Source organism: Saimiri boliviensis, chromosome 7 (genome assembly GCF_048565385.1).
Source record: "Saimiri boliviensis isolate mSaiBol1 chromosome 7, mSaiBol1.pri, whole genome shotgun sequence".
Taxonomy (NCBI): domain Eukaryota; kingdom Metazoa; phylum Chordata; class Mammalia; order Primates; family Cebidae; genus Saimiri; species Saimiri boliviensis.
Window position 1 is genome coordinate 116471398 of NC_133455.1, and position 27418 is coordinate 116498815.

The 27418-nt window shown below is 43.0% G+C and overlaps 1 protein-coding gene across 3 annotated transcripts in view; it reads left to right on the forward strand.

Annotated features, from left to right (window-relative positions):
* GRIN2B (glutamate ionotropic receptor NMDA type subunit 2B) overlaps nt 1–27418 on the forward strand; it is a 439543-nt gene that overhangs the window by 361959 nt on the left and 50166 nt on the right. For all 3 annotated transcript variants that reach the window (XM_074403265.1, XM_074403266.1, XM_003934543.4), the window contains 5 exons: nt 1738–1940; nt 2744–2915; nt 3146–3299; nt 6519–6644; nt 9245–9474. In XM_074403265.1, coding sequence (XP_074259366.1) covers nt 1738–1940; nt 2744–2915; nt 3146–3299; nt 6519–6644; nt 9245–9474 — 885 coding nt within the window. The remainder of the gene's footprint in view (nt 1–1737; nt 1941–2743; nt 2916–3145; nt 3300–6518; nt 6645–9244; nt 9475–27418) is intronic.

Here is a 27418-nt window from a genome sequence, read left to right on the forward strand (position 1 = left end):
TACTTTAAGGCTTCTCAACCTTTTACACATTATTGAACATGAAGAATATAAAACCAGTTTGGCCAAATAGGCCTGTTTGAAGATGCGGGTGACCAATGTCCTGGGCACCCAGGACTGAGTTTCTCCTCTCCCAATTCCTACCTGCCCTGACTGGCAGAGGACATTAGTATCTCCACTGCTGAAGAGCCATTTGGAAATTTTGGTTTTCGAAATAAATAGTCTTAGCGATATGAGAAAAAGCGACTTGTACTAAAATCAGGATCGACAGTACAGAGAATGCTGTACACACGAAGGAAAGCAAATGTTTCGTTCAGTGCATGATTCTGAACAAAGAAGCAAAACATCATTTATACCCTTGAAAGAAAACCAACAGCATCAGCCAAGCAAGGACTGTGGAGGTACCAAGTAACATAGCCCAAGCCACCAGGCCACTGCCTGCCTTATGATGATGCAGTAATACAAGGGCAGTGGCTATGCGGGCTACTGCACAAAGACACCAAGAAGCAGGGAGTCTGGGTTTTGCATTAATATGAAAATCCAAGTCGATTTGCTTGAAAATTTATGAAGTGCCATTGACTTGTTGCTTCTTACTGATTTCTGTAGTTAATAAATTCGGTAGTGCTGTAGTTCCTGGTGCCTCACCTGTTCTACAAATTTGCATTGCTGCATGGAGGAAATCATAGATGGAGAAAATGCAGGTGCTTGCAATCTATAATTCCTTACAATAATTGAAGGTGCTCAGTTATAGAAAATGAACAAGTATTCCCTCTTTCTCCGTTAAACTCAATCACACGGAGAGAACAAGAACCCCTCAACAAAGCCCCATGTGGATTCCCTTATAAAAATAGGAATGAGTGGCTCTTCCAAAAGGTAATGGAACCCATACATTTCTCAGGATGGTTGGCAGCAGGCCGCCATGTTCATGATTCAGGGGCATTGGCCTTTCACCCTGGAGTCCATATGGATGGTGCTCCCTGGTGTTGGGGCACCCAGCCTGTGTGGCCATAAGTGGTGGTTCATAGAGAGACACATCTGATTCATCCTTGGCTTCCACTCAGCCCAGGAGGTGCACATCTGCACTAACCCATGTTCATCCCCAGCCTAACCATGCTCCCTTCCTAAATGAACTGTGTGTTAGTATTCTTTAATCCCAATTTGTCATTTTATTCCAATTCAGATCCATTGAGCTCTCCCCACTGGATCTCTTTTACAGCCAAAATGCATCCTTTTGGCTCATCTGCTCCCATTGTTCTGTTGACCTTTCCAAAGCTATTTGCTGCTCTCACCATCATGCTCCTTGTTAGAGTTAAGTAGAAAAAAACTGACAGCCACTCATAATGCAGGGAACTCCAGCATCCTCGCAGTACTTGCTACAGCTTCAGTTTAGCACTTACTACACAGTATTCCAAAATATTTTTTACATATCTGACTCCACTCACTGTGAGCTTCATGAAGGACAGAATGATGCTTCTTTGAGCCATGCGGCTTAGCAGGGTGCCAGCACATAGTAGGTTCTCATTTAACGTTTGGTAAATGAATGTATTGGCTTTCTTACATTTAAACATAGTAGTCTCATTTGGGGAATATGATTTAAAAAGTATTCCTTTCTCTAGTAGGTACAATGCTGGCACTTGTCGGCTTCTGTTTAACTGCTTCCTGGGATTATTCAGATGATACTGGGACAGGCTGTTATGTTGTGGCCAATGGCTTCTGATTCTTGTGTTCATCCTTTTGCAGGTGGGGAAGTGGAAAGACAAGTCCCTGCAGATGAAGTACTATGTGTGGCCCCGAATGTGTCCTGAGACTGAAGAGCAGGAGGATGACCACCTAAGCATTGTGACCCTGGAGGAGGCACCGTTTGTCATTGTGGAAAGTGTGGATCCTCTCAGTGGAACCTGCATGAGGAACACGGTCCCCTGCCAAAAACGCATAATCACTGAGTATGACATCCTCTCAATGACTTTGGGTGGCATGGGAGACTCTGATTTGATGCACCTGTTAGCACTTGGCTGGCCTGAGACCTGAGGCATGAGAATTGGGCACTGTTGTCTGATTTCCAGTTGCTTTTGAGCTGTGGGATTACTTGGCAGCACTCTGGTCTGCTGTCTCTTTCTGTCCAGATGGTGACCTGGGAAAATGATGGCTAACTTCCTATGTTAAAGTTTCTTTGGTCTTGCTTGGCCTCAGTGAATAGGACCTCAAGTTTATGGAGATTAAATTTACTTCTGGTGTTCAAATATTTTTCTTAGGCCAGCATGTCCCAAAATCTTGAGATTTAGAGCTACTTTTTTGAAAAATATAAAACTAATCTGTGCTTTTAAAAGTCAGGATAATGGTTCTTCTTAGTGTGAAGTGCCTAGAATGGGGAACAGGAGGCCTCTCAGGTGCTGGTAACTTTTCTGTATCTGGATTTGGGTGCTGATTAAAAGGAGGAGTTCAGTCTGTGAAAATTCACTGAACCAAAGCCTTCCAATATGCACCCTTTTCTTATGTATTTTGTACTTCAAAGGAGAATTAAAATTTGGAGGGAACATAGCTCAATGTGATGAGATAAGGAAAATATTACAGGTCTGTTTTCTGTTTTATTTCTTCACTTGAGTCTTGCATAAATTGTGCTGAGCTGTGAAGGCATCCTGCTTTGGGGTTGGACATTTTTTTAATGGCAAAGGGTAATAAATGTTGCCTTTTTGTACAAAGCCTTGTTTTTTATTTTGTTTTTGTTTTTGTTTCTTTAATTGCCTAGGAATAAAACAGATGAGGAGCCGGGTTACATCAAAAAATGCTGCAAGGGGTTCTGTATCGACATCCTTAAGAAAATTTCTAAATCTGTGAAGTTCACCTATGACCTTTACCTGGTTACCAATGGCAAGCATGGGAAGAAAATCAATGGAACCTGGAATGGTATGATTGGAGAGGTGAGTGTCTGAAAGGGCTGTTTCCATTTCCATTTTCATTTATCTTCCTTCTTTTAAATATGTGTTTAAAACACGCTCACTTTATGAATTTCAGAAAATATAAAATGGTAAATAGGATGTATTTGTTCCCATTCTACAAAGAAAACCACTTCAAGGCTGCGAGTATTTCCCTCGTGGTGGTTGCTTGCCCTCCTGAATGTTTTAATTGGAGCCTTGCATCTTTCTCCTAGGTGGTCATGAAGAGGGCCTACATGGCGGTGGGCTCGCTCACCATCAATGAGGAACGCTCGGAGGTGGTCGACTTCTCTGTGCCCTTCATAGAGACGGGCATCAGTGTCATGGTGTCACGCAGCAATGGGACTGTCTCACCTTCTGCCTTCTTAGGTAAATGATGAGTTGGCTGGTGGAAGGAAATGGACATATGGATGGGGAAATGAAATAAGGAACAAAGAAGGAGCATGTGGCTCTTCCAGCTAGGAGGTGGTTTGCTAGGAGCTCAACTCAGCCAGGGACTTCACTTTGGGGACTTCAAAACTAATTACTCTCAAACTTGAAAACTGATGAACACCCAGAAAAATAGGAAAGCATAATGGCCCCTAAGAAAGCAGTAGTGGGCTAGTCCTCAGAGGGCCTATTGGAGTCCTGTTCCTCCCATTTGGTCAGCATTTGACCTTGAGCAAATTCGCTCTATCCCAGGACTCAGTTTCCTCATCCACAGGAGAAGTCATTTCAACTGGGCGGATCTCTGAGGCTGCTTCCTGCCATAATAATTTCTAATTCTGGATATCATTGAAATATCTATTTATTTTTAATTATCTGCAAGAATTGAGCTCAGTGCTACCAAAAAAGGTTTTTTGTTTCCGCACAAATTTTCTGAGGCTTTGCCAGATAGAGCTGATCTGATTCTGCCTCCCACCCCACCCCACCCCTCCCCATACCATTCTCTCCAGCATTACTTAAATGTCAAAAATCTCAGATGTGATATAAGACTGGGTGAGATGAGGCCAAGACTTCAATTAGATGAGGTCTTTTGTGAGCTCGTACTCCATATTTTTTTGCAGGGTCCATGGAAAAAGGGGTTGGAAAATAAAATGTCATCTTGAAAACACAACGCTGGGCTAGCAGAAAGGAGACTGGGTTTGGCATAAACAAGCCATAAGCCCCTGGACGAGTCACCAACTCTAAGAGACATCAACATTTTTTAAATGGGGCTGTTACAGTAGACAGTGACTAACCTTTCTTTAAGCTCTAACCATAGGGAATTAATTCAATTAATGCACTACAAAGTGGAGTTATAGGCTCCATAGAATTTTTCTATAAATCATTCCAATTTCTTAGCTAATCTTCTTATTTACAGTGAAGCAAATTCCGGCCTTGCCAATTTTATGTGAAATGATTTTAGATAGTGCACACTGTATGCATTAATCCCATAGCTGCTGTACATAATTCATTTGCTTTTTTTCTTTACAAGGATAATTGGAATATTAAGAGATAGAAACAAAACTACATCCTAATTCTAACCTTGTCAGTATAGCACTACTTTAACTTCTAAACTGGCAGAGCCAGTGATACATCAGGATGTCCCTGAAATGGCACAGAAATGCCAGGCAAAGTGTGTTTATGTCTGTGTTCAGAGGAGGAGGAGTTAGTTATAGGGATAAAAGAAGCCAGCATTTATTGAGCACCTACTATATAATGTGCTAGGCATCATTGTACATCCGTTGTTTATATTAACTCAAAATGTTGTTATACCCATTTTATAGCTTAAGAAACTGAATCTTAGACATATTAAGCCATTTTCCAGCAGTCTTTTAGCTGATAACAGGAAGCTCTAGGATTAAAATCCAGCTATGGCAGCCTTCAGAACTTGTGTTCTGGTACAAATAAGGCCATTTCAGAGTTCAGCCCCTAATGCAGGAACCAGCGTGGGGGACAAAGAGCGACGTAATACGTTGAAAAAAACACCGACTGTTTGCATCAGTTTGTAGCCTGAGCCTGCCGCTTTCTGAGTATGAATTGGAAAGGACCTTGCCCTCTCAGTCCTACTTTATTCCCTATAAAAATAGATAAAGTAGTCCCTAATGAAAGGGTCATTAGAAAAATTACATACAGTATGTCGTAAAAGTACTTTCTAAATTGTAAAGACCAAAACAGATGATGTATTTTGTGTATAGAAAGTTTCCCTGGGCCTAACGTGAGGAACAGACCATAGAGGCAATGTTTTTACTCAGTAATTTCCCAATCTTAGACAAAAGGAAATCAGGGTAGAATTGCAATCAATTAGAGTCAAGTGTGTGGAGGTTTTCTTCGCTCCTCTGTAGAGAGCCTTTGAATTGTGCCTTTTACCCTCGCATCTCCAGCTGCCATTGAAAGGTTCTGCATTTCACAGTTGGTGTGTTAAGCACTGGGGCTTTATCAAGATCTTTTTAAAATTGATTAAGTGACCAGGCTTTTATAATTCCTTTGGGAGTTCAATAATAAAGTAGGTTTCAGAGTAAGAAATATATTTTCTAATTTTCAGCCAATTTTTCCCCTTTTTAAACTTCATCTTTATTAATGATTTGGAAGATGGAGAAAACAGCATGTTAATTCACTTAGTTATGAGTTTACAATGTGCTGTGACAGCTAAAAAGGCCAGAACTATTTTGAGACACAATTGAGGGAGCATTGTATCATGGGACAGAATAGTGATTGTCCCTTTTTATAGGCCTTCTGGAATATAGTATCTCGTTTCTGGACACTTCAAAGCCAGAGAGAGATTTAGCTGGCTGGAAAGGATTCAACACACATGATTAAAGATATTAAAGAAAGCATGTGTAGAATATTCTTGCTACCTTACCCAGTCTTGTCCTATCAACCCTATCACTTGGTAATGGCAAATGGACTGTAGCTGGTTTGTGAGTTACAGCTGAGGCATGCTCCTTTGTCACTTGTTAAATTCCCACTGTTGCAGATACTGATATTTCACATGGATGGATTCTGTAACATTGATTTATATTCTCATACCCAATAATGTCTTACCCAACGATGATAACATACAACACATCAAAGTAGACTGAAAAAGTAAATCTAGGCTAGGAAGTTTAAGAAAAGTGATACAACGGGGAAAGGAGACTGGCTATTTATGGTACACACTTATTCCTGAACCAATTCAAATCTAAAATAGTAGCTAGGACTGTTGTGAATGACTGTCTGCAAAGCTCAGAAGCATTGGAGAAGGCATTTGCAGGCCCTCACTACATGGTGTGGTCATAGAGAAAAGAATGTAAACTGAGTCAGTCCAGTAGAGCTCACTCACTTCATAGCCAGTACTTCTTCCAATTGCACCATTTACTGAAACACCCAGATATTGGTCCAATAATGGCAGAAACTGCCTCCACAACCTAAAAGGCTCATGGGCATGAAGCTGTCTTTTTCATATATTTGGAGGAAGACAATCCTTTCCCTTTAAGGAAATGGCTCAGGTACAATCTGGCTTCCTGAAGGCAGACAACACACTGTGGTTTGTTCCCCATCCCCTAAAATATGAAATAAATATGTGAATTAATTTGAATTTGTTTGCTCTCCGTTTTAACCCTGAGCCCTGCTTTTTTCTCTTCCCAGAGCCATTCAGCGCTGACGTATGGGTGATGATGTTTGTGATGCTGCTCATCGTCTCCGCCGTGGCTGTCTTTGTCTTTGAGTACTTCAGCCCTGTAGGTTATAACAGGTGCCTCGCTGATGGCAGAGGTAAGGCCAGCTGGGACTGCTGCACTTCTCCATTTTTTTTTCCTTATTTTCAAATCTCTGGACTCATCGTTTGTTATCTGCAGTTTCCCTAGCCTATCCATTTCTGAAAAGGAACCCTCAGGTGACCATTTCTAGGTCACCAGCTTGGTGTCTCTTTAGAAATACTCCAGTTACGATGTTAGTTTGAATCTATAAGTCTGCTTTATGCCTGGCCCCAAGCCTAGTTCCACCCCCAAGTAAAGGAGAAGAAAAACTGTTGGTAGATATGGGTAGCGTAAACATGTCACAGCCAACTATTTTGATAACCTTAGGCTGTGGCCAGTCTGTTGGAACAGATGCCACTAACAAGGCAGATTGTATACACATGTTAAAAACAAGAAGAAATGGGTTGCCCTAGGGTATATGCAGGTGGTTGGGGCTGGTAGAGTTCCCCAGAGCCAAAGGATCACGACTGAGGTACCAGATCTTCAAAGCATATGCCCCTGCCTCAACCCCCTTGCCGGAGAGTATAAAAGTTGGGTGTTCGAAATAAAATGAAATAGAAAGACCAGTTCTCACTCATAGCTATTATTGGGTATGGTCCAATTTCCTGGGTAGGTAGACCCAGAGATGTGAGAGCTGCCCATGTGTTTGAGGCATTTATTGCCAGTTTTTAAAAGCTCACATGAATCTAAAGGGGATCATAGGATCCTTGTAAATAACTCCTGTAATACTTCCTGAGAACCCCAGGATTAATAAATATTCTGCCTTTGCTGAGTCTTCGCCATCCCAGAATGTGAGCTCTATCCTAGAATTATACCTCTAAGAGAAAAGATTCTTAACCCTGGCTGCACATAAGTATAATCTGTGGTACCTCTAAAAGACACAGGTGCTAGAACTCCTTTTCTGATTCACTAAGTCTAGGATTGGGTGAATCTAACACTGTATGCTTCAAAACAGTGTTTCTCTATTTTGGTTGCTTGTTAAAATAAAATAACTAGCCCCACCCTATACCAATTAATAAAGAATCTCTAGGGATAGGGTTCCAAGCAGCAGTATCTTATAAACGCTTCCCTCATGCTTCTGTTGGATTCACAGTCCCAGCTGTGAAACGCCACTTTACTGAAGTATTGCCAAGTGGAGACTTACCTTTTAATTTGGTTTGTGTATTCTGGGGTGGGAGTTGGGGTGTCTCCACTGTATGTACAGTCAGGGGCTTTCCACTTGTGCTTCATCCAGAAGCCGTGGCCTATATCCCAGCCTGTATGGCACCAGTAAGAAATAGAACATCTGGGAATCACATGAGTATATACTTAGGCTGGCAACGTCAAGAACTGAAGTCAGTGTGTGCTGCTTCTCTCCCTGAAAACAAAACACAAAAGAGGTGAAAATCCAGATTTGCAAAAAAGCTCAGAGCGAGAGCTTACAGTTACTCACTTTGCTGAAGAATGTTTGTCTTCACAGAGGAATTCAACTTCGGGCCACGTTAAATATCAAGTCTCCTTAGAGCATTTTACACTTTACAAAACTTTGATTTAGAAACAACTTTTTAGTTACACCTCTGTTGCATGAAATAAGGTCCACACGCACGGATGCGTGTGCACAGTTAGATATCGGGTTCAACATGCGTCGTCCCTGATGATTTATTTGGCTGAGCGGATGCTATCAGGATCACAGATTACATCATAAGACCTGTGCTGATACATCGTAAAACTGTGCAGGCAGATGTTCACTTCTGCAGTGAAGGGGCTACCTGGAGATTCAGACAACAGGCAAGATTTTACTACCAGCAAATAGACATTGCAGTGAGATCACAATACGTATATGGGCAGAAGCCAAGCACTGTCTGCGTAAAGCTTAGTGGGGGAGGAAATCAAAGTCAAAAGCAGCCAGCTTCCTGCCCTCAGATCCATGTAACCAGGCCGGGATTCTATGACTTCCTCTTTGGCCTTCCTGATACTCTTTTACACACAAGCTTCTACTGCAGGAAACCAGCTGGGAAGTGTTGGCACTGGAGTGGGGTCAGGGTTGTCTTTGAAACATTAAGCACTGAGTGCTAGAAGCTAAAGGAAAATCAGGAAGAAGGGCATTCCATGCCATCCAGCGTCAGTGTAAACAGACTTGGAGGGGGGTTATGAATGGTAGAAAACAATCTTACACACTTCTTACTGATGTTTTTGGAAGTTAAAATGCATTCTTTGTAGATACAGATATAAAATATATGGAAAAATGACAGTAATGACCCAAGTGTGGCCATAGTGACATAGTTGACCTTTGTTACTCAGTTTTGACGTGATCTTGAGAGGGTCCTGTATATAGGGGCAGGGTAATGGCTCCTCCAGAGAGAAGTCGTGATTGTTAGTTTGAGAAAGACCCCACACACCACCAACCCCGCCCAGGTTTCTGGTTTTTCGCCTAAGGAGCCCTCTGCAGCCCTCCTGAGGGTCCCTGGAAAAGAGCGATGCACACTCTCAAATGTAAAAGCTGTCTGTAAAAGGGCTTGGTTTTAGTGGAAGGGTTTCCTGCTCTGAGCAGGGACTCACAGGCCCTATGTATTTGTAGGTTTAAATAGAATCAGGCATGCTGGCTTGACTTTTATTCTTGCCTTTTTGTCATGCCAGAGCCTGGTGGCCCCTCTTTCACCATCGGCAAAGCTATTTGGTTGCTCTGGGGTCTGGTGTTTAACAACTCCGTACCTGTGCAAAACCCGAAGGGGACCACCTCCAAGATCATGGTGTCAGTGTGGGCCTTCTTTGCTGTCATCTTCCTGGCCAGCTACACTGCCAACTTAGCTGCCTTCATGATCCAAGAGGAGTATGTGGACCAGGTTTCTGGCCTGAGCGACAAAAAGGTAAGAGATCCATTTGAAATCTCCCATTTTCCCCTCAGTCCTGTTCTCAGCCATACTCAAAGTTCTCATGTACCTGCTTGTCTTCTACATTTTTAGAATTCACAGTCCTTTCTTATGTTTCCTTGTATTGGAACATGGGAGTAGACGTCAGTTTCCCTGCTGAAATAATAGGACTTTATATTGGCCTCCTGATGTGTGAAAGGTTGTCCCTGGTACGCCCTAGGCTGCAAATAAAGGGCTCAGTGTGCTAGTGGCTTTCTGAGTGCATGGTACCTCCTGTTGTATGTGGATAGGTGGCCTATCCGCACAGGGCTGCCAGTGTGGGGTGGTGTTAGAGGGCTGCCGCTGTGTACCCACACTGAGGGGACGGGTGCGTGATGGCCTCATTTTATTCCCAGTGGTGTTGGCTGTGGGCTCTCCCTGTGTCCCACACTGCACACTCATATGTTCCTGGGGCTGGGCAGGAGGGTCGTTCACAGTGCGTTTTGAAGAGAAGTGACTGCTGTTTAACTGGATGATTGCCCCTGTATGCTGCTGATGAATGGGCTGCCCCCTTACTGATCACAGGGCTCTTGCAGGCCTGTGCAATTGAGAGAGAAAAGGAAGTGTCTGCTGGTTCCCATCATTACTGGATGAGGATGTACAAAACCCATTCTAAATACGTTGGACTCTCCAGTCTCCCTGAACCATCACATTTTTCATGGGAGATCTGTCTCCTGAAACTGTGTAACCAGGGCTAGTGATAGGAGCCACTTTCATGGAGTGTCCCATTAAGCTTATAGCCAAAATAATTTTGGAGACTTGTGCTCACAACACATTTCACCTATAAGATTTAGAAATAAATCTTAAGGAAATGTAGTGATTTTTCTACCCCCACCCTCACCCCCAGCACGAAGCCATGAGATATAGACAGGTGTATCTTCAGAACAAATGGTGCTTTGCACATGGGTTAGATTTGCCCAACCTAAAACCCTACCCACTTCAGCAAATGGTCCAGGAAGAGTGAAAAGGAGGAAATACTCTTTTCTCTTCAGGGTCAGAGTCTGATTTCTCCTATGTTTCTACTTATAAGAACATTCAAAAGCATGTGGAGAAGATAAATAGTATCTTGAGGAAATGAATGTGTGTGTGTGTGTGTGTGTATCACTGTGTTTACTCCTTCGTGTTATCACTTTCTCTGATTTGTCTTCTTTTTTGCTTTTTCTTCCTTATTTGAAAAAAAAATTCTCTTTTATATTTCTTATTTAGAAGCTTTTATTTACCTCTCTCATCTCATGATTTATGATACATTTATTTATATATTCATCTATTTATTACTTAACTGTTTTTAAACCTCTTTTTCATTATTCCTTTGTCAACATCTTTCATCATGATCCTAACTCAAATTTGAGTTAGACACCTCCTTTCAGCCCCATTTGAAGCCACCACCACAAACACCTTTTGATGACTCTTTCTGTAACTGGGACAGTAATGGGGCTGAGAACAACTTCAGGGCTCAGTACTTGGATGTGGCTCAGGTAAGGTGGACCACGACCACCTCCTATTGTTTGGATGTCTGATCCCTTTAAATCTCATGTTGATATTTGAACCCCAGTGTTAAAGGTGGGGCCTAATGGGCTGTATTTGGGTCACTGGGTGGATCTCTCAAGAACAGATTAATGCCTTCCTTGGGAGGGGTGGGACTGAGTGAGTTCTCACTCTGTTAGTTCCCATGAGAATTCCCCCAAAAGCTGATTGTCAAAAAGAGCCTGAAACCACCCCTCTCTCTTGCTTCCTCTCTTGCCATGTGATCTCTGCACATGCTGGCTCCGCTGCCCCTTCCGCCATGAGTGGAAGCAGCCTGAGGATGTCACCAGATGCCCAAACTTGAACTTTTTCAGACATCAGAATCGTGAGCCAAATGAACCTTTTTTTCTTTATAAATTACCTAGTCTCAGGTATTTCTCTATAGCAATACAAAATGGACTCAGGCACCACCCTAAGACATGGATGTTGCAGAAACTTGATGGGCCATACCCTACGTGTAGACTTCTCAGAGATATGACAGGCCATGTCTTCACATGACCTGTGGCTGAGATGTAGTAGACTGTGTACCCACACAGAGTATAGCAGGGCCATGTCACCGTGCATGACATGGCAGGGGTGTCCTATGCATGGATGTAGCACTGTATGGTTGAGATCATCTGACTGCACATCAATATGGCAGAGATGAGGTGGGTCACAGACCTTCTTGGGGGTCTAAGCTGTTAAGTGGAGGATCTGCATGGGTATCAAAATGTTTCCTTCAGTTGTCTTGAAAATTACTTGGTACATGGCATTTATCTTTCTCTTGCCCTCATGAGCCATGCAGTAACAACTGAATGCTTTTCTGTTTGAACTAAGCATAACTGAGATAGAGGAAGACAGTTTTCTTTTCCATAAAATAAGTATCATTTCTGGGCTTCTTAAAGCAGACAGGATATGCACATGTCTGTCCTCCATACCATGTTGATTATGTCCTAAAAAGTTGGATCCCATCAGTTTGTTTTATAGAATTAAGATAGGGGTGTGTGGTGGGGGGAGGCGGGGAGACTCTCAAGACCTTTGCAAATAATGTCCACTGTGACACCAGCTCTCCAGCCTCATTGGCCAATGCTTGGGTTCCTGTATCTGATGCCCTGCGTATCCACAACTCTTCATCTTTCCCAACTGTACCTCTATCTGTGCATCTGCCTGGGAGGCTTTTTTCCCCCACTTTTTCACTCATCAAACTCCTACTGAAACTTTAAAACCTAGATTAGAGGTCCCTTTATTTGTGGAGCTTTCCCTAGCTCATTTGGGAAATGAGTCATTCTGTGTTCTGTAATGGCAACTATTCAAATCTTTATTATAACGTGTATCTTCCACAGTCTGTTGAAATAATCTGAAGGCCTATACCTGACCACATATTCCTCTATCTGACCATGAACTCCACAAAGTCAATGACCATAAATTGGTCATCATTAAGACAAAAAAAAAAAGTCTGTGGGGAGAGAGGAAGAGAGGCTATATTTACTTGAGAGCCCCTGGCAAAAACAGTGGACCCGGCGTCACAGGCAAAGAAAGCCAACAAGTCAGCAAGTGCCCCTTAATAGCTGTTTAATTTGAAATGGTTATCTGATACATTTCATAACTTTGCAGATGACAAAACGTAAAGTGTAAGCACCCTACCAGAATCTGTCAACATAATTTAAATAATTATAGAAAACATTTAAGTAACGAATGACTGCATATCAGTGTCAGAGACAGTTATATAAATCAGAAAGAGAGTTTTCTGAAAGTATACTTAAAATGTTAAAATTCTTTTAGTCTTACTTCAAAACACCTAAAGAAAACAAATTCTTGGGACAGGGAATGGTAATGCATGAGAGGAGGTATATTCTGTGAATTTAGGAAAAGAATAAAGACATTCAAACAATAGTATTGAGAAAAGAATTGAGGTGATTTTGAAGATTATTTTTCAATGTGATTAGATTTTCATCAAGGAAGTAACATTTAAAATGGAGAAGGGTTCCTAAACTTGTTTTGACTATTATAGATGATAAATCTTACATATAACTCAGGTCAAATGATAAATATCTTGGAGTGATGATGGAAAGATATTTGTAGCCATTCGATTTATAGCTTTTTAAAAAAATTATCTTCAGCTTTTTGGCAGGAAAAAAAACATGTACTCAGATTTCATTTATGTTAAGGTAGAAAACCAGAGTTAAATTTCCATGAAAACCTATTTTTGTGCTCCTTTATACTGGAAGGCTTCCATTTTGCGGTAGCACATTACAGTGAATTCGGAATTATTCCACTACATGCTGTACCTAAATATGGGTGCAAGTTCTAACATTCAGCAGCCTGACTGTACATTCCATCAGCTCCCCCAGTGGGAGGAGGGTGTAAGGGAGCTAGTGACATCTTTCTTCTCTTAACAAAGAGCCCACAGTGCATTCTCATATTTCTCACCTATCCATATGGATTTCTCATTTTGCAGTCTGCCAACCATAGTATGAAGGAGAAAGAGCTTGGCTGGGGGGAGGGGGACGGGGAACATATTCGCTGGGTACTGGGTACATTATGTATGCTCTGTGTATGCTGATTGGATAACCTTCATACAGGTATGATTATTCTCATTTTACAAATAGGGAAACCGAAGACTCGGAAAAACTAGTAACTTCCCAAAATTCATACATTATCAAGTGACAGAGCCAAAATTTGAGTCCCTGTGTATTTGGCTCTAAAATCATTCTGGCAGGGTGTTTCCCTTGTAGCTAATCTCAGGCAAAGTTGTGACATAGGTAAGGATTGGTATTGACACCCCTGCCCCCACTTTCTTATTGAATTCCCTATCCTTTAATGTAATAACTTGATTCCACTTAACCCAACCCTTCTCAGGGCACAATAACACTACCGCTACTACTAATGATTATCATTGATGTTATTATTAATACAACTTCAACAATAACAACCCAGCTAAGATTTTTTTCAGCTCTTACAAGCCAGGCATTATGTCAAGTACATTACATAGATTATCTTATGTAATGGTGCTAATAATATCTTTATCTGTAGATGAGGAAACTGAAGCTGGGAGAGGTTAAGTAATTTGCTCTTATGGTGTTCCCGTCTCCCTGTGGCCCCTGAACCCCTGCCACTCTTTTAGACCCTGATGCTTTTTGATGCTTTTTCCAGTTATTCACTTTTCTTCCTACCTTCCCATCTACTTTATCAAAGCCTAACAAGTTAGATCTTTTTCCTCTACTAAAATGTAGCCATCTAATTAATTGAGCCATAATAATTAGGTAGCATTCCAACATTTGCACTTTATTTAATAAGCCTTTTAGAGACATTATTTTAAATAGAGAATAATGGTGATTTCCAGTACTTGGGCAGGCTAATGGCCCTCCAATTGACTTTAGCCTGTGCATAGAGTGACCCTTAGCTTTAAGCCATTGTTGGATGGTGGAGAACGGTGGCAGCAGGAGTGAGTGGGACAGTTATGGGGTCAGTGGGGTCTGGAGTCAGATTGAAGGAAGCCCACAGGGAGGTGGAGGCTGCTGAGGTCACAGAAGGTTGCCGTTTGACCATTGGGCTCTCGAGGGTATCTGGCTGCAATGCTTTCACACATTCTTAGCACCATTGTGACACATGCCTGAAATCTATTTTGCAGCTCTTTTCCTCAAGGAACTAGAGGAGCTTTATTAACTTTATTAAGTTTAAAATGTCAAAAAGGTACTCATCTGCTTAATGAGAGTAGCTGTCTTTGCCTGCAACACTGGAGATAGAATCAAGATGGCTACCTAACACCTAAATGAGGACCCCATGACTTTCTAAATAACGAGTATTCTATGTTTCCAAGAAGTCCCATAAGGGTCTGAAAGTCACTTCGTATTCTTTTGGGGTATAGGAAAAGTATCACTTAAATCAACATGCAGGCAAATAAATAAATATGCATTCAGGAGCAAACTCAGTCTGGTGATAAGCATACTAACTCAACTACTCTGAAGTGTTGGGTGGTTGTTGAGCATGTGTGAGGAAATGGGGCCATGCTTTCCACTGCACACATTTATTTTCCTGCCCTATTAACTTTAGGCGGGAGGCCAGCAGGAGACAGCCAACCTCAAGCCCGATCTGTCACACCCTGGTCCTGGCCCAGACCATCTCGCTCAGACCATGGAATACTGGGCTAAAAATAGCTTAACTGAGAAAGTGGCAGTCATGACTGACTAGCCGGGGAGCTAGCGGTGAGGGCCTGGGTTGGACCTCCAGGTAGCTGAGCAAAATGTAAGGGTATGATTCATGCATGCGAGTCTCTGGGCCTGTCAGGCGACTAGTCCTCTTGGAGCCACTGATCAAGAGCAGGTCTGGAAAATGTAAAACTCTCAAATCCTGGGAGTGTGTGGGATACAGGATGCACATGAATGGGGAAAGGACACCTGCCATTTGTTCTCTTTATTGGCAGAGCCAGTCTGACCCTTCCATGGACTGCTGTCCCAAGTGCTAAGCCTCTTTCATTCCTGCCAGAGCAACCTCCCTCCGAATGGGTCCAAAATAGACCCCTGGGGCTTGGCTAGCCCCAGGTCTTTCCATCAGCATTAGCTACCTCCAATTCTTCTCTGGCTTTATTCAAGAATAGGTCTACTATGTCCCCCAACACAGGCAACCCCAAGCCCGAATTCCTGAATCCATCTCGACTGAGACAAGAGATCCATAACTTCAGTTCAACATCTAGTGGCTTAGTAGTGGTCAGCCTCCAAGTCGTGGAGGCAGATGACCCACAGTTGATGACTGGGTTCCTAGCAGGGCTTCACAGTTGCCTTTTACTCCTTCCTCTTTTGTGGTCCCCTTCACTGCCCTCTTCCCCTTGAATGACCACCTGCTTCTTGCCTTCCCATGACTTCTGACACCACATTCCTCACCTCTAAGCTCTGCTACCTTCTTGGGTCCTGTGGTGGGTTGAATTGTGTCTTCTCAAAGATATAGCCCCTAGAACCTAAGAACATTGACCTTGTTTGGAAAAAAAAAAAAAAAAAAAGATCTTTGCAAATATAATTAAGTTAAAGATCTCAAGATGGGATCATCCTGGAGTAACCAAGTAGACACTAAATCCTAAGACGATTGTTCTTATAAGAAAAAGGCAGAGAGAGATTTGACACAGAAGGGGAGAAAACACACAGATGAGAAAACCATGTGAAGATGGAAGCAGACACTGGAGCAATGCAGCCACAGGAACACGGAGCTACCAGAAGCCGAAAGAGGCACAATATGGATTCTCCCCTAGAACCCCTGGAAGAAGCACAGCCCAGCTAACACCTTCGTTGGAACTTCTGTCCTTCAGAACTACATAAGAATAAATTTGTTTGTGGCTACTTTTTATGGCTGCCACAGGGACCTAATACAAGGCCTTCATGACTTCTGCAATCTGCACTTTGAGCTCATTGCGTCCTTTAGGCTTCAGTGCTTCTCCTCTTTGTCCCAATCTGCGTTGTCAGTCACTCAGCCCCATCCTTTCAAAGTGAGTATTTCTTACAGTGGGATCAGATTCTGTTCCCCTCTCCTTTGCCTAGAAGAATGGATCCAGTTTGCACTGAAGCTTTGCAGAGACATGCTTTATAGGCAGAGTCTTCTTGCTGGTTAATTTTAGGGAGACAGTGAAGAAACCTGAGTGTCATTGTGTGCTGCTCCCTTTTGCTGTGTCCTTGAGCCTGATTAATGTTAGTTTCTTACAATACCTACTAGACGGCTTACGTGCACACTTCCCCACTACCTTCTACTAGACTTTTTAGTAGTGATCTCCTTATCAAAGGGAATTGAGGGCATGTTTCCGTAAGATGCATCATTTTCACAATTCCTTTGTGCAGAAAAACACTAATGCACTCTTCTCATATTCTAGATTGTGCTGTTTAAATAACAGAATGGGAAGAGACTTTGTTCATCAGGCACAGGGAACTCTTTTCTCATCAAAAGCAAACAGGTGTCCTCTCTCTTCTTGTAGATGATCATATCCTCCTTGTTACATAGGAATGCACAGACACACAGGCACACACACACACCATACACACACACACACACACACACACACACACACACACACACACCCCTCCATTCATCTACCCTTCCAGGACTACATAAAGATACCAAGATAACTGGGTAAATAGTAACTTAGCATTCACAAAGCTTCACAAGGAACACAGGTTTCCCGTGTGCATAGAAGATTTACTAAATGGATATCAGAAAGTTTGTCTTTCTTACCTGGGTAAAGAATGTGGCTTTATCTCATTCTGCTGATATTAGTAGACTCATCTTTTTGTGTTTCACAGATGTTTTTGTGAAACACAAAAATGAAATGAAGGAGAAGGAGGGAAACAAATGGAGAGAGTATGAGATGGGAAAGAAGGAAGGAAGAAAGGGAGGGAGGGAAGGAGGAAGGGAGGGAGGGAGGGAGGGAGGGAGAGAAGGAGAACCAGAGGCCTACCCTGCCCTAGATCTGCTCTGTATTACCCTTCTTAGGAAGGTATCCTTATGCAAGATATTAGAGGACCAGAGGCTTCCTGGAACTACAATTTTTTTAATGCAACTGTGCAAACTAGCATGAGTGTGAATTCAGTTTGTCCACCTGTATTGAATTGAACTAGGCCCAAAATTAAAGCCAAAAATAGGCAACAAACAATTTCAGTTAACAAAAATCAAAGCACATAGCATGGAACGTTGTCCTTTAAGATTACAGTATTCTGGATGTGGGAGAAGCTGGCGAGTGCTCGCTTGAACTGTTAGCGCCATTGACTTTGTCTGTGGCTTCCCTATGGAGCCTCTCCCAGTCAGGCTGACTCTCCCACATCAGGAAGAGCAAGTGGCTCTGAGGATTCCCACCAAATTTCAAACCCACTTATAGCCAAGTCTCTGATTCTTTAAGAGAGCTATGCTATTTAGCTAACTGTTGAAGGCAGTTTTTTTTATTCCAAAGTTTATTTACGTCAAAGAAGAATAGGAGAGTTCCCTAACATTATTTTCTGATTAAAAACAAAAAAATTATCAGTATTTTGGTATGGGGAGGCTAATATTTGTCAGTTCACTAAATCGTGGGTTGAGAATCCATTAAGAATTAATGTTTCACTTCCGAACAACTAAGTTCAAGTCCTTTGAGACAAATTAATGCAGCATGGAAATTTATACGTGGCCCCAAAGGCATCAAGCCTAGAAGAAGTCAGGTTTTAAAGATATCAGAATTATATTCACAATGAAAATTGTGGCCAGGGCTGCTCTGGGCTTCTGTGTTTCAGCCTTGCTGCTCCCAGCTGTAATGGTGGCAAGAGTGGGAAAGGTGTGCAGTTATGTTTTTGGAACCTTTCTGCCTAGCTGGGCATATGCTAGGGCTGACAGGGGCATGAGACTCCCTGAGGCTAGGGAAGCCCAACCGTTAAATTTTCAATTCCACATCAGGATTTCCTTTCCAGCATGGGTCACAGGGAGCCATTTAAAAACCAAGTGGCTGGCACTCTGAAAACATTATAGTCTCGGATGCTTTCTCTGCTGTTTAACTCCAGTGCCATTCAGGTGATGGCTTTGATCGAGAGCATCAGGGGCATTGGCTTCAGGCCAAAATGATCCTGAGAGTGGCCAGAGTGTGGAGAAGAAAATGAGCAGGCAAGCGAACTCCCTTAGTGCGGAGCAGCTTGGATTGTCAGCTGTCACTCCAGAAGGAACAGTCAGGAGGAGAAGGCTCAAGGTCTCAGGTCCTCACTTTAAAAAGTACATGGCTAGTCAGTGTGAGAAGTTATTTCTGTTTAGGAGTGCACAGGGAGGAGTACTGCCAGGGAAGGGGTGGGGCAGAACAGTGTGTTCATATCAAAATTACTTGGGAGAACCTTGTTGTCCAATCGGCTGGAAATAAAGGTACATGTGCCAAAAGCTCCCACCTGTGCAGCACTACTCTGCCAAGGAGGTAGCCAGGAAATCAAAAGTAGGAAAAGGATTGTGAGAGCAAAGTACTTTGGGGTGGTGGAGGGTGTGGGGTAGCTGTTGGAGGGCTGTGGCATTCTTTTTTCTTTACTTTTAGCTACTGAAGCTGCTTTCAGGGGATTATCTAGAGAGCTTGAGGTACACCTCCTGCAGTTAGAATGGAGAAGGGCTGGTGTTTGACCCATACCTGAGAAGGCCGAAGGTGACAGGTCTTGGTGAGAGCTGGTTCCTGGTATGTGGAGCATAGTCCCCCCAATGGCCAGATCTGTTTCTCAAGACCTGATGAGGCCATGTGGGAAGGACGGAGTCGGAGGGAGTCGGTCTGGGCTGAGGTCACAGGAGGTGTTTTTCAAGGCTTCCTGCCCAAAGGGTTTTCTTCGTAAGATAAGAAAACTGCAACAGAAAGAGTCAAGAGGGCTGCCGTCCAATGGAGAAGCTGGGGGGACTCATGGGAGTGACCAGCTGCGTTGAGGTTGGTCCAGTGTTCTCCCTGAGAGTGTCTCTGGGGAACCCAGAATTTGTCTGGCAAGGAGGGCGTCTGCCATGCCTAGGGAGTGGCAATGCCAGACCACTGTGGTGCCAGCCAAGAAAGTGCTTTCCTGCCTCTGCAGCTCCTCCTTTCCCTGCCACCACCACCTTTTCCACCCCACTGGAGTGGGAGAAGAACAACTAGAATGAATGCAGGATCTGTAAGAGCTGGCGTCACTTTGAGTTTTATTTCTTGGCTAGTTGATAGCCACTGAGATTCCTGGGGCCAAACCTGCCTCTTTCTCTCTGCCTTTACTATTGAACTATGTAATGTACATATATTATGTACCAGCACTATTATTAAACTCTTCATGTATGGTGCTACCGTTAGCAGTGGAGGGTCTTGATTACAAGTTGTCCAGGTCCTTGGTATTTTGAACAAAGAATTGAACAAAGTGCACAAAGTAGCCGAGTAATGAAAGACTGGAACGAAGTAGTGAAAGCAGAAATTTATTTTTTATTTATTTTTATTTTTTGAGATGGAGTTTCGCTCTTGTTACCCAGGCTGGAGTGCAATGGCGCGATCTCGGCTCACCGCAACCTCCGCCTCCTGGGTTCAGGCAATTCTCCTGCCTCAGCCTCCTGAGTAGCTGGGATTACAGGCACGCACAACCATGCCCAGCTAATTTTTGTCTCAAGCCTGTAATCCCAGCACTTTGGGAGGCTGAGGCGGGTGGATCACGAGGTCGAGAGATCGAGACCATCCTGGTCAACAAGGTGAAACCCCGTCTCTACTAAAAATACAGGAATTTATTAAAGCAAGCAAGCACTCCGCAGGGTTGGAGTGGGCCAAGCAAGCGGCGGCTAAAGGGCCTGGTTACCAAGTTTTCTGAGACTTAAGTACCCCAGGTTCCTATTGGCACCCCCTTATCTGGATGAAGGATTTGGTCTGTGGCTAATTAAAGGCTGAGGTGAATCAGTGCCTTTTGCAGATAAAGGGATGGTCCCTGCTTGTCCCACAGCCAATCCAAGGCACTCTCCCTTTCCATCTGAGACTTGATGGAAGGAGGAGGTTGGTAGGGAGAATTGCCTTTGATCCTTTGCTACGGGGAGGGGGAGTGGGAGACATAGCTTTAGCAAGTTTACGTTAATTGGCCTTAGGTTCCCTGCCCCCAGGCCCAGGTGTTTTCCTTTTGATCCAGCTTTGGGAAGTCAGGGCAAATTGGCCTTACCTTCCCTGTCCCCACACCTTTGAGTTTTTCCTTCATACAGCAGGAGTTGGCCTTAAGTTCCCTTCCTCCAGACCCCATTCTCCTGCCTCACTGCTTTTAATCTTTATGCACACCCTTTGAGGTCACCATTATTAACATCATTTTATAGATGATGAGAGTCATCTAAGGATTTAAGCAAATTTGCCTAAGCAAATTTAAGCAAATTTGCCACACAACTAAGAAGTGAGGGTTCCAGGATTCGATCCAGAGAGCTGACCCCACAGCCTGCAACTATCCCTATAATACTATACTACCAGAGCCCTGTGTCTTCTTTGTGTGGACATAGGAAAGTGGGGCATGCTTCTAGGGGTTTGGCCTGAGGCAATAGAATCCAGTAAAGCCCCTCTTCTGGGGACCTTCTCTGGCCTGGCTTCTTGGATTCTCAAAGGAGTGATTATGGGGCTCCAGTGAGAAACCACTCACTATCCAGCTGTGAGTGCAAAGGAAGCTTGCAGGGACCTTGTTCATTCTAACCAGAAGTATTTCCAACAAAGTTTCTGCTTTCTTCACGTGTGCACATACAGCCCCTTGCACATTTAAGAGCCACTTGTGCGATGAGAGTTGACTGGATGAATGAATCAAAGAGACATCAAATAGTATTGAGTGCCATGTTTTCTCTCTGCTAGGCAGTAACCAGTGTGTTTTGTTAATGCAACTACAAAGGAAAAGATCCCACTCTCAGCAACCTTCCCTTTATGGGAAAAGCAAAAGCAGAGAGGGAAGAAATGGAGAGGAGGGAAGGACACCCCACTTCATCCCTCCATCCTCATTTCAGAAGGGAAAGAGAGCAAGAGGAGTATTTAGTTTCTGAAGTACTTGTGACAAGGAGACCATGAGTAGCTTAAGGCTATAAACCACCTTAATGCTAAATTTCCTAAATACTTAATTCTGTGAAACTTCTCCACACATCTTCTAGCTTATCACTAGCACCACAGAGTGTTCTGAGTAAAGTATTAGCCAGCTGTGTTTCTTGCAAGAACTGATTGCCAACAGACCCTGAGACAGCTGGAACTCCACCTTTTTTGGACTAGGTACAAAAGAGATGTTGAGCTGGGTGTTATCTGGTACTGAAGAAAGAATACAGTGATTTCTAATGATGTCTCCTAGTGACCTCAAATACAAATTGAACAAGATGGCTAACAGCATTGTGTTATGAAGGCTTCTGCAGCTGAGGACCTCTGGAGTTCAGGAACCTCTGAGGAGTGAGCCTTTTTTTTGCTTACAGAAAAAAAAAAAATGTGCTTGAATACACACGGTTATTAACTCATATGCCTTTACATGACACACCCACCCATCCCTGCAAACACACAAGCACACACACCACAGAGTGTAAATGTGGTTTTGACTTGGAGCACTGAGCAATTTTCGAAAGCTTTTCTTTTTATCCTTATAAAAGCGCATCAAATTAATTGTGGCCAATTACCTATAAATCCCTTTCTCTCTGCCAATCAGGGGGCCTGAACAGGCAAGAGGCACTCTCACCTGCTTCTTTATGCAAATTGTATTCAAATACTGAAGAACAATGCAGCCTTCCGCACAGCGATGATTCCAGGTTGCTAATGAAGAGAGGCTGCTGCTAGAGGAGTTGCTTTAACCCTCTGACACTGATGCAAAAAAGGCTGAGAAGGCCTCAAGTGGAGATGGAGGCAGAGTCAAAGTCAATGCCAGTTCTCAGCACCAGAGAGAGTGCTCCCAGAGCACCATTACCTGGTGCAACTTGGGCCCTGATAGAGAAGGTCACCCCTGTCTGACATAATTTGGGACAATTTGGAGTCCAAACAGTGTGAACAGAAGAGCTTGATTTCTTAAATACCCTGTATTTCTTAAATACCCCTGTGGTCTGACAACCAAAAGTGCATTTTTCAGGATACGGTGAGCATCTGTAAGCATAGGATCTGGCATGGTCCTAAATGTATCGGTCCTCAGAATACCTGCAGTCAAGGGCAGGCAGGATTCACCATGCAAAGTGCATGAGAACGATCAACACCCACACAGGAAAAAATCAATGAACACTAAGACCTCACATCATGAGATTAATTTGAAAAATGCCTGTACCATTCAGCCATTCATTCATTCAGGACCTGCTCTATGTGGAGCAAGAATTATTTCTTTCTCCAGTCATCAAAGTTGTCAGGACTTATTCTCTCTTGACTGCCTCACCTTGTTACCTTGCCCCAACATTTCTGAATCTCCCCTTGAATTGGAATTACAATCTCACCTCTCAAATCCAGGTAATCAAAAGGGGGCTTTTAACACAATCACGTAATTGTCATGCTGGGACTCTGTGAGCTGCACAGTTGATGCAGTAGTACGGGGTATTTCTGCTAGGCAGCTGTGGTAGCAGAGCCTTGGAATGGGGCATAAAGGAGTTTGGTGTTGGGAAGCACAGCAGCTTTCCTGCTCCTTTGGAAGAAAGTCTTTATAATGCAACTTCAACTTGCAGTCAGAAATGCCCTGAAATCCTGTTATCCAACATGTGTGTATCCAGTACACCCATGTTCCAGGATGAGTCCCCCCAGGTTACAGATGTACTAGAGAAGCAGCCACCCCACTTCTGCCCTTCCACTCAGCAGTGCCGGCACCTCCATGCGGGCTACTTTATAAACATAAAAAGAATCATATTATCCCTACAGCAACTGACAAATTAGTGGTTCAGTAAAGAGGTAGGAATCACTTAAAGAAAATAGTTCCCAAGGCAATGTGTAAACTGGGCCAACTGGTCTTCATGACCACTACATTTTATTTATTTATTTATTTGGCATGTTTTTATGTATTTAAACTTCTAGTTTAAAAATTTATATACAAATCAAAAACAATTTTGGGGAAGTTGAATGATTGTTTAATCACACATCAGTAAGACATCGTTTTCAAATTATCTTCCTTTTCACACCTAGATGCGATGCCTTAGATGGAAAGAACAGGGCTTTTGATTTTGTGGGTGTGAATCATGTAGGACAATAGTGGGTGTCTGGGCCTTGGCTTCATAATTTATGGAATGGGGATTAAGACTTACCTACCATATAGTTGCTGTGCTGATGAGTTACATTTTGCAAAGTGCTTAGAAGAGTGCCTCAAGCATACTAACTCCTCAATAAATGTTAGTGCGTGCATCCCACCTCCATCCAGGGTTCGCTCCTAAACCCCACTCAAAATGCCCATACTGTTTCTAGTGGATTAACATGTGCCCCAAAAATTGCTCAGTGCTCCAAGTCAAAGCCACATTTACACTCTGTGGTGTGTGTGCTTGTGTGTTTGCAGGGATGGGTTGGTGTGTCATGTAAAGGCATGTGAGTTAATAACCCTGCGTATTCGAGTGCATTTTTTTTTCTGTAAGAAAAAAAAAAAATGGGAGATTGGGAAAGCACCAGAGCTCAGCAAGCGGGGTACAGGTATAAAAAAATGAAATATGGGGGCTAGCTCTGAACTCAAACAAAGGAAATTTATTTTCTTTTCTTCCGGTACTTCATTACCCATTTCTGGCCCCTTTATCACCCCCATGTCATGGGTGCAACTAGCTAGGGCTACATCACGGGTGGTAAAAGAATTTACCAAGACAGTCGTGGGTAAAGAAAGGCAGATTTATTAGAGAAACTAAGAAAGGTACGTTGCAAGAGTGCAATGGGCAGTACAGCAGAGAGAAGGCAGTCTGCCAAGATGCAGGGGATGGAAGGGAGTTTATAGGGTCACGCTGGAAAGGCCACTGCAGATGGGTTTGTGCTGCTGGGGCTACGTGTAGAATGAGGTATTTAGGAACAGGATGTTGTGCAAGTGGGTTGTTCTTGATTAGCCATCTCTTAGAACAATGGCTCTCTCTTACCCTCATTCCTGTTCCTGCCAGCAAGGGCCCCTTTCTTGTTTCTATCAACTTATCAAGAATCCAGACCCCAGACATTCACCCCTGTCCTCCTACAATGTCCCAAACACACCTCTGTCACCCTCCACTAGAATTACTGAGCAAGTGCTCATTTTCTTCACTGAATCATAAGCTCCTTGAGGCAAGCGACATGCTTTCAATAATTCTGTCTTTTCAGCTCCTGAGACAGTACTTGGTACATTGTAGAAGTTTGTTAAATGAGTAAATGTTCCAAGAACATAAGCTAATAATATTAACATGAAAGTTCTGCTCTCTTTTAGATTAAATGGGTTTTAATGAGCTAACCACTTACAGTATTGTTTCTTGGGAAAAGTATATTTCTGTTTCTGAGCAGCTGATTTGTAAAGGGAACTATTGAGGACATCGTGTTCATAGGTTGGAGTCTGCCTATTGAAAATTGCAGTCCAAAGCCAAAAATAAATTAACCTTTGTATTCTGTGTTCTTTTGCAATATTAGCAACCATGGCCCTCATCCATGGCAATCACATGAAACCACATCAGTAGTTAGTCTCAGAGAGCATACCTGTCATCAGTGACCACTGGGTGGCATTCTCCAGGCCAGGTGCTTCACGTTTTTTGACTTATTTGCCTCTCCCCCAAACCTTTTAGGCAGATGCTTCCTCTGCTTTGCCGAAGAGAAAACTAAGACAAGAAACTATGTGATCTGGCTAGGTTCCTAAACCCCTCTCGTGCCTCAGTTTCATAGTTTATGGAATGGGGATTAAGATGTTACCTACCATATAGTTGCTGTGCTGATGAAAGAGTTACTTTTTGTAAAGTGCTTGGAAGAGTCCCTCAAGCATACTAAATCTTCAATAAATGTTAGTGCGCGCATCCTACATCCATCCAGGGTTCACCCCTAAACCCCACTCAAAATGCCCATACTGTTTCTAGTGGATTAAGGTGTGCCCTGAAAGCCACAAACTGCTACAAACACACCGAAGAGCCCACCACTCAGCTCTCCTTCCACCCTGCTTGCCCCTGGCACTCGCTTGTTCCAATGAGATTTTGAGGCAGGAATAGAAGGGCTGGTGAAGGGCAGGTCAAATGACAGGGCTGAAAAAGGTGTGGAAGGGACAACAGCTGAGTCAGACTGCAGTGTTTAGACCCCGTGAAAATAGCTCTGGCTCTGAGGATGCCTAGATGCAGAGTATCTTCATGGCCCTCTTGGACAAAAGGTGCCTGGTACCTCTTTGTAGCCAACCTTGTGAGTCTTTTGAAAGGAGGCTCCCAGCATCCTCCTGGGCACATAGTCAGGGCTCAGTGAGCATTTCCGAATCTGTGTCTTTTGCCCATCACTGTGATAGAAAACAATGACTTCAAGAGTGAACTTCAACTGTGATTCCACCTGACTATTGGGTTTTACTCAAAGGAAATGGTTTCTCACAGGAGTGGGCAAATTATAAAACTGTTTTTTCCCCAGCAATTCCATTACTGGGTTTGGAATTTTTAAAAATTTATTGCTTTTTACTTTAAGTTCTGGGATACATGTGCAGAACGTCCACCTGAAGGATTATAAATCATTCTGCTATAAAGACACACGCACACATATGTTTATTGCAGCACTATTTACAATAGCAAAGACTTGGACCCAACCCAAGTACCCATCAATGATAGACTGGATAAAGAAAATGTGACACATATACACCATGGAATACCATGCAGCCATAAAGAAAGTATGCGTTCGTGTCCTTTGCAGGTACATTGATGAAGCTGGAAGCCCTCATTCTTAGCAAACTAACACAGGAACAGAAAGCCAAACACCACATGTTCTCACTCATAAGTGGGAGTTGAACAGTGAAAACATATGGACACAGGGAGGGGAACATCCCACACTGGGGCATGTAGCGGGGTGAAGAGCAAGGGGAGGGAGAGCATTAGGACAAATACCTAATGCATGCAGGACTTAAGTAGATGTCGGGGTTGACAGGTGCAGCAAACCACCCATGGCACGTGTATACCTATGTGACAAACTGGCACATTCTGCACATGTATCCCAGAACTTAAAGCAAAATATAATAAATTTTTAAAAATTTAAAAACTGGGTCTTTATTAAAGCCTTCCCTTCTTGCATGGTATATATTGCCAAAGACTTGTCTGTTCTTTCAGACACTCAGAAAAAGTAAGCCTAATGTATTCTACTTCAAGCTCTCTTGGAGACTTAGAGAAGAGCCTTAGTTTCATTGCAAATTATTGATGCAGCCAGAGAATTTATAACATTTATATGTTTTTAATTAATACCCATTTTGATTACTCTGTTTAACAATAAAAGTTGTTTTTATTGCCATAGTTGATAGTCTGTCATAATCTGTCCACTAATGAAGGAAATACTTTCTCTGAAGGCCCCTGACCATTTGGAAAATTCATAGAATTTCAAGTTAGATGTGAGTTTGGGAGAGGCTGAGTTCCAGTGGTTTCAGTCCCTGAAGCTCCTCTTCTCCATTCCCAGCCCAGAGAGCTCTCCTTCCAACCTCTATATCACATAGGGGTTTTCCTGGCAAATTCATTCTTAACACATACTAGCTATGAATGTAATTTACCCTGTGTATCTGTCAGGTGCAACTAGAATGTCATGATGTTCTCCAAATGAGGGATACAAGTCAGTTTCATTGCTTTTCTGTCTCACCACCTACGCTTCATGTATTCGTTCATCAGATAGATTCTAAGTATCTACTACATAGCACTTACTGGAACAGAGTATAGGAAAATTAGAACAGCTCCGCATAAACATATCGTCTCTGATCTTTTTGTTGGTACTGAGATTCGTGTCCAACCACCTAGTCTATCTCAGGAGTTGTGAGCACCTGCCAGACTGCCAATAGCTAAAGCCTAGAGGCCCTCAGAATAGGAAAGATCGATAGCTGTG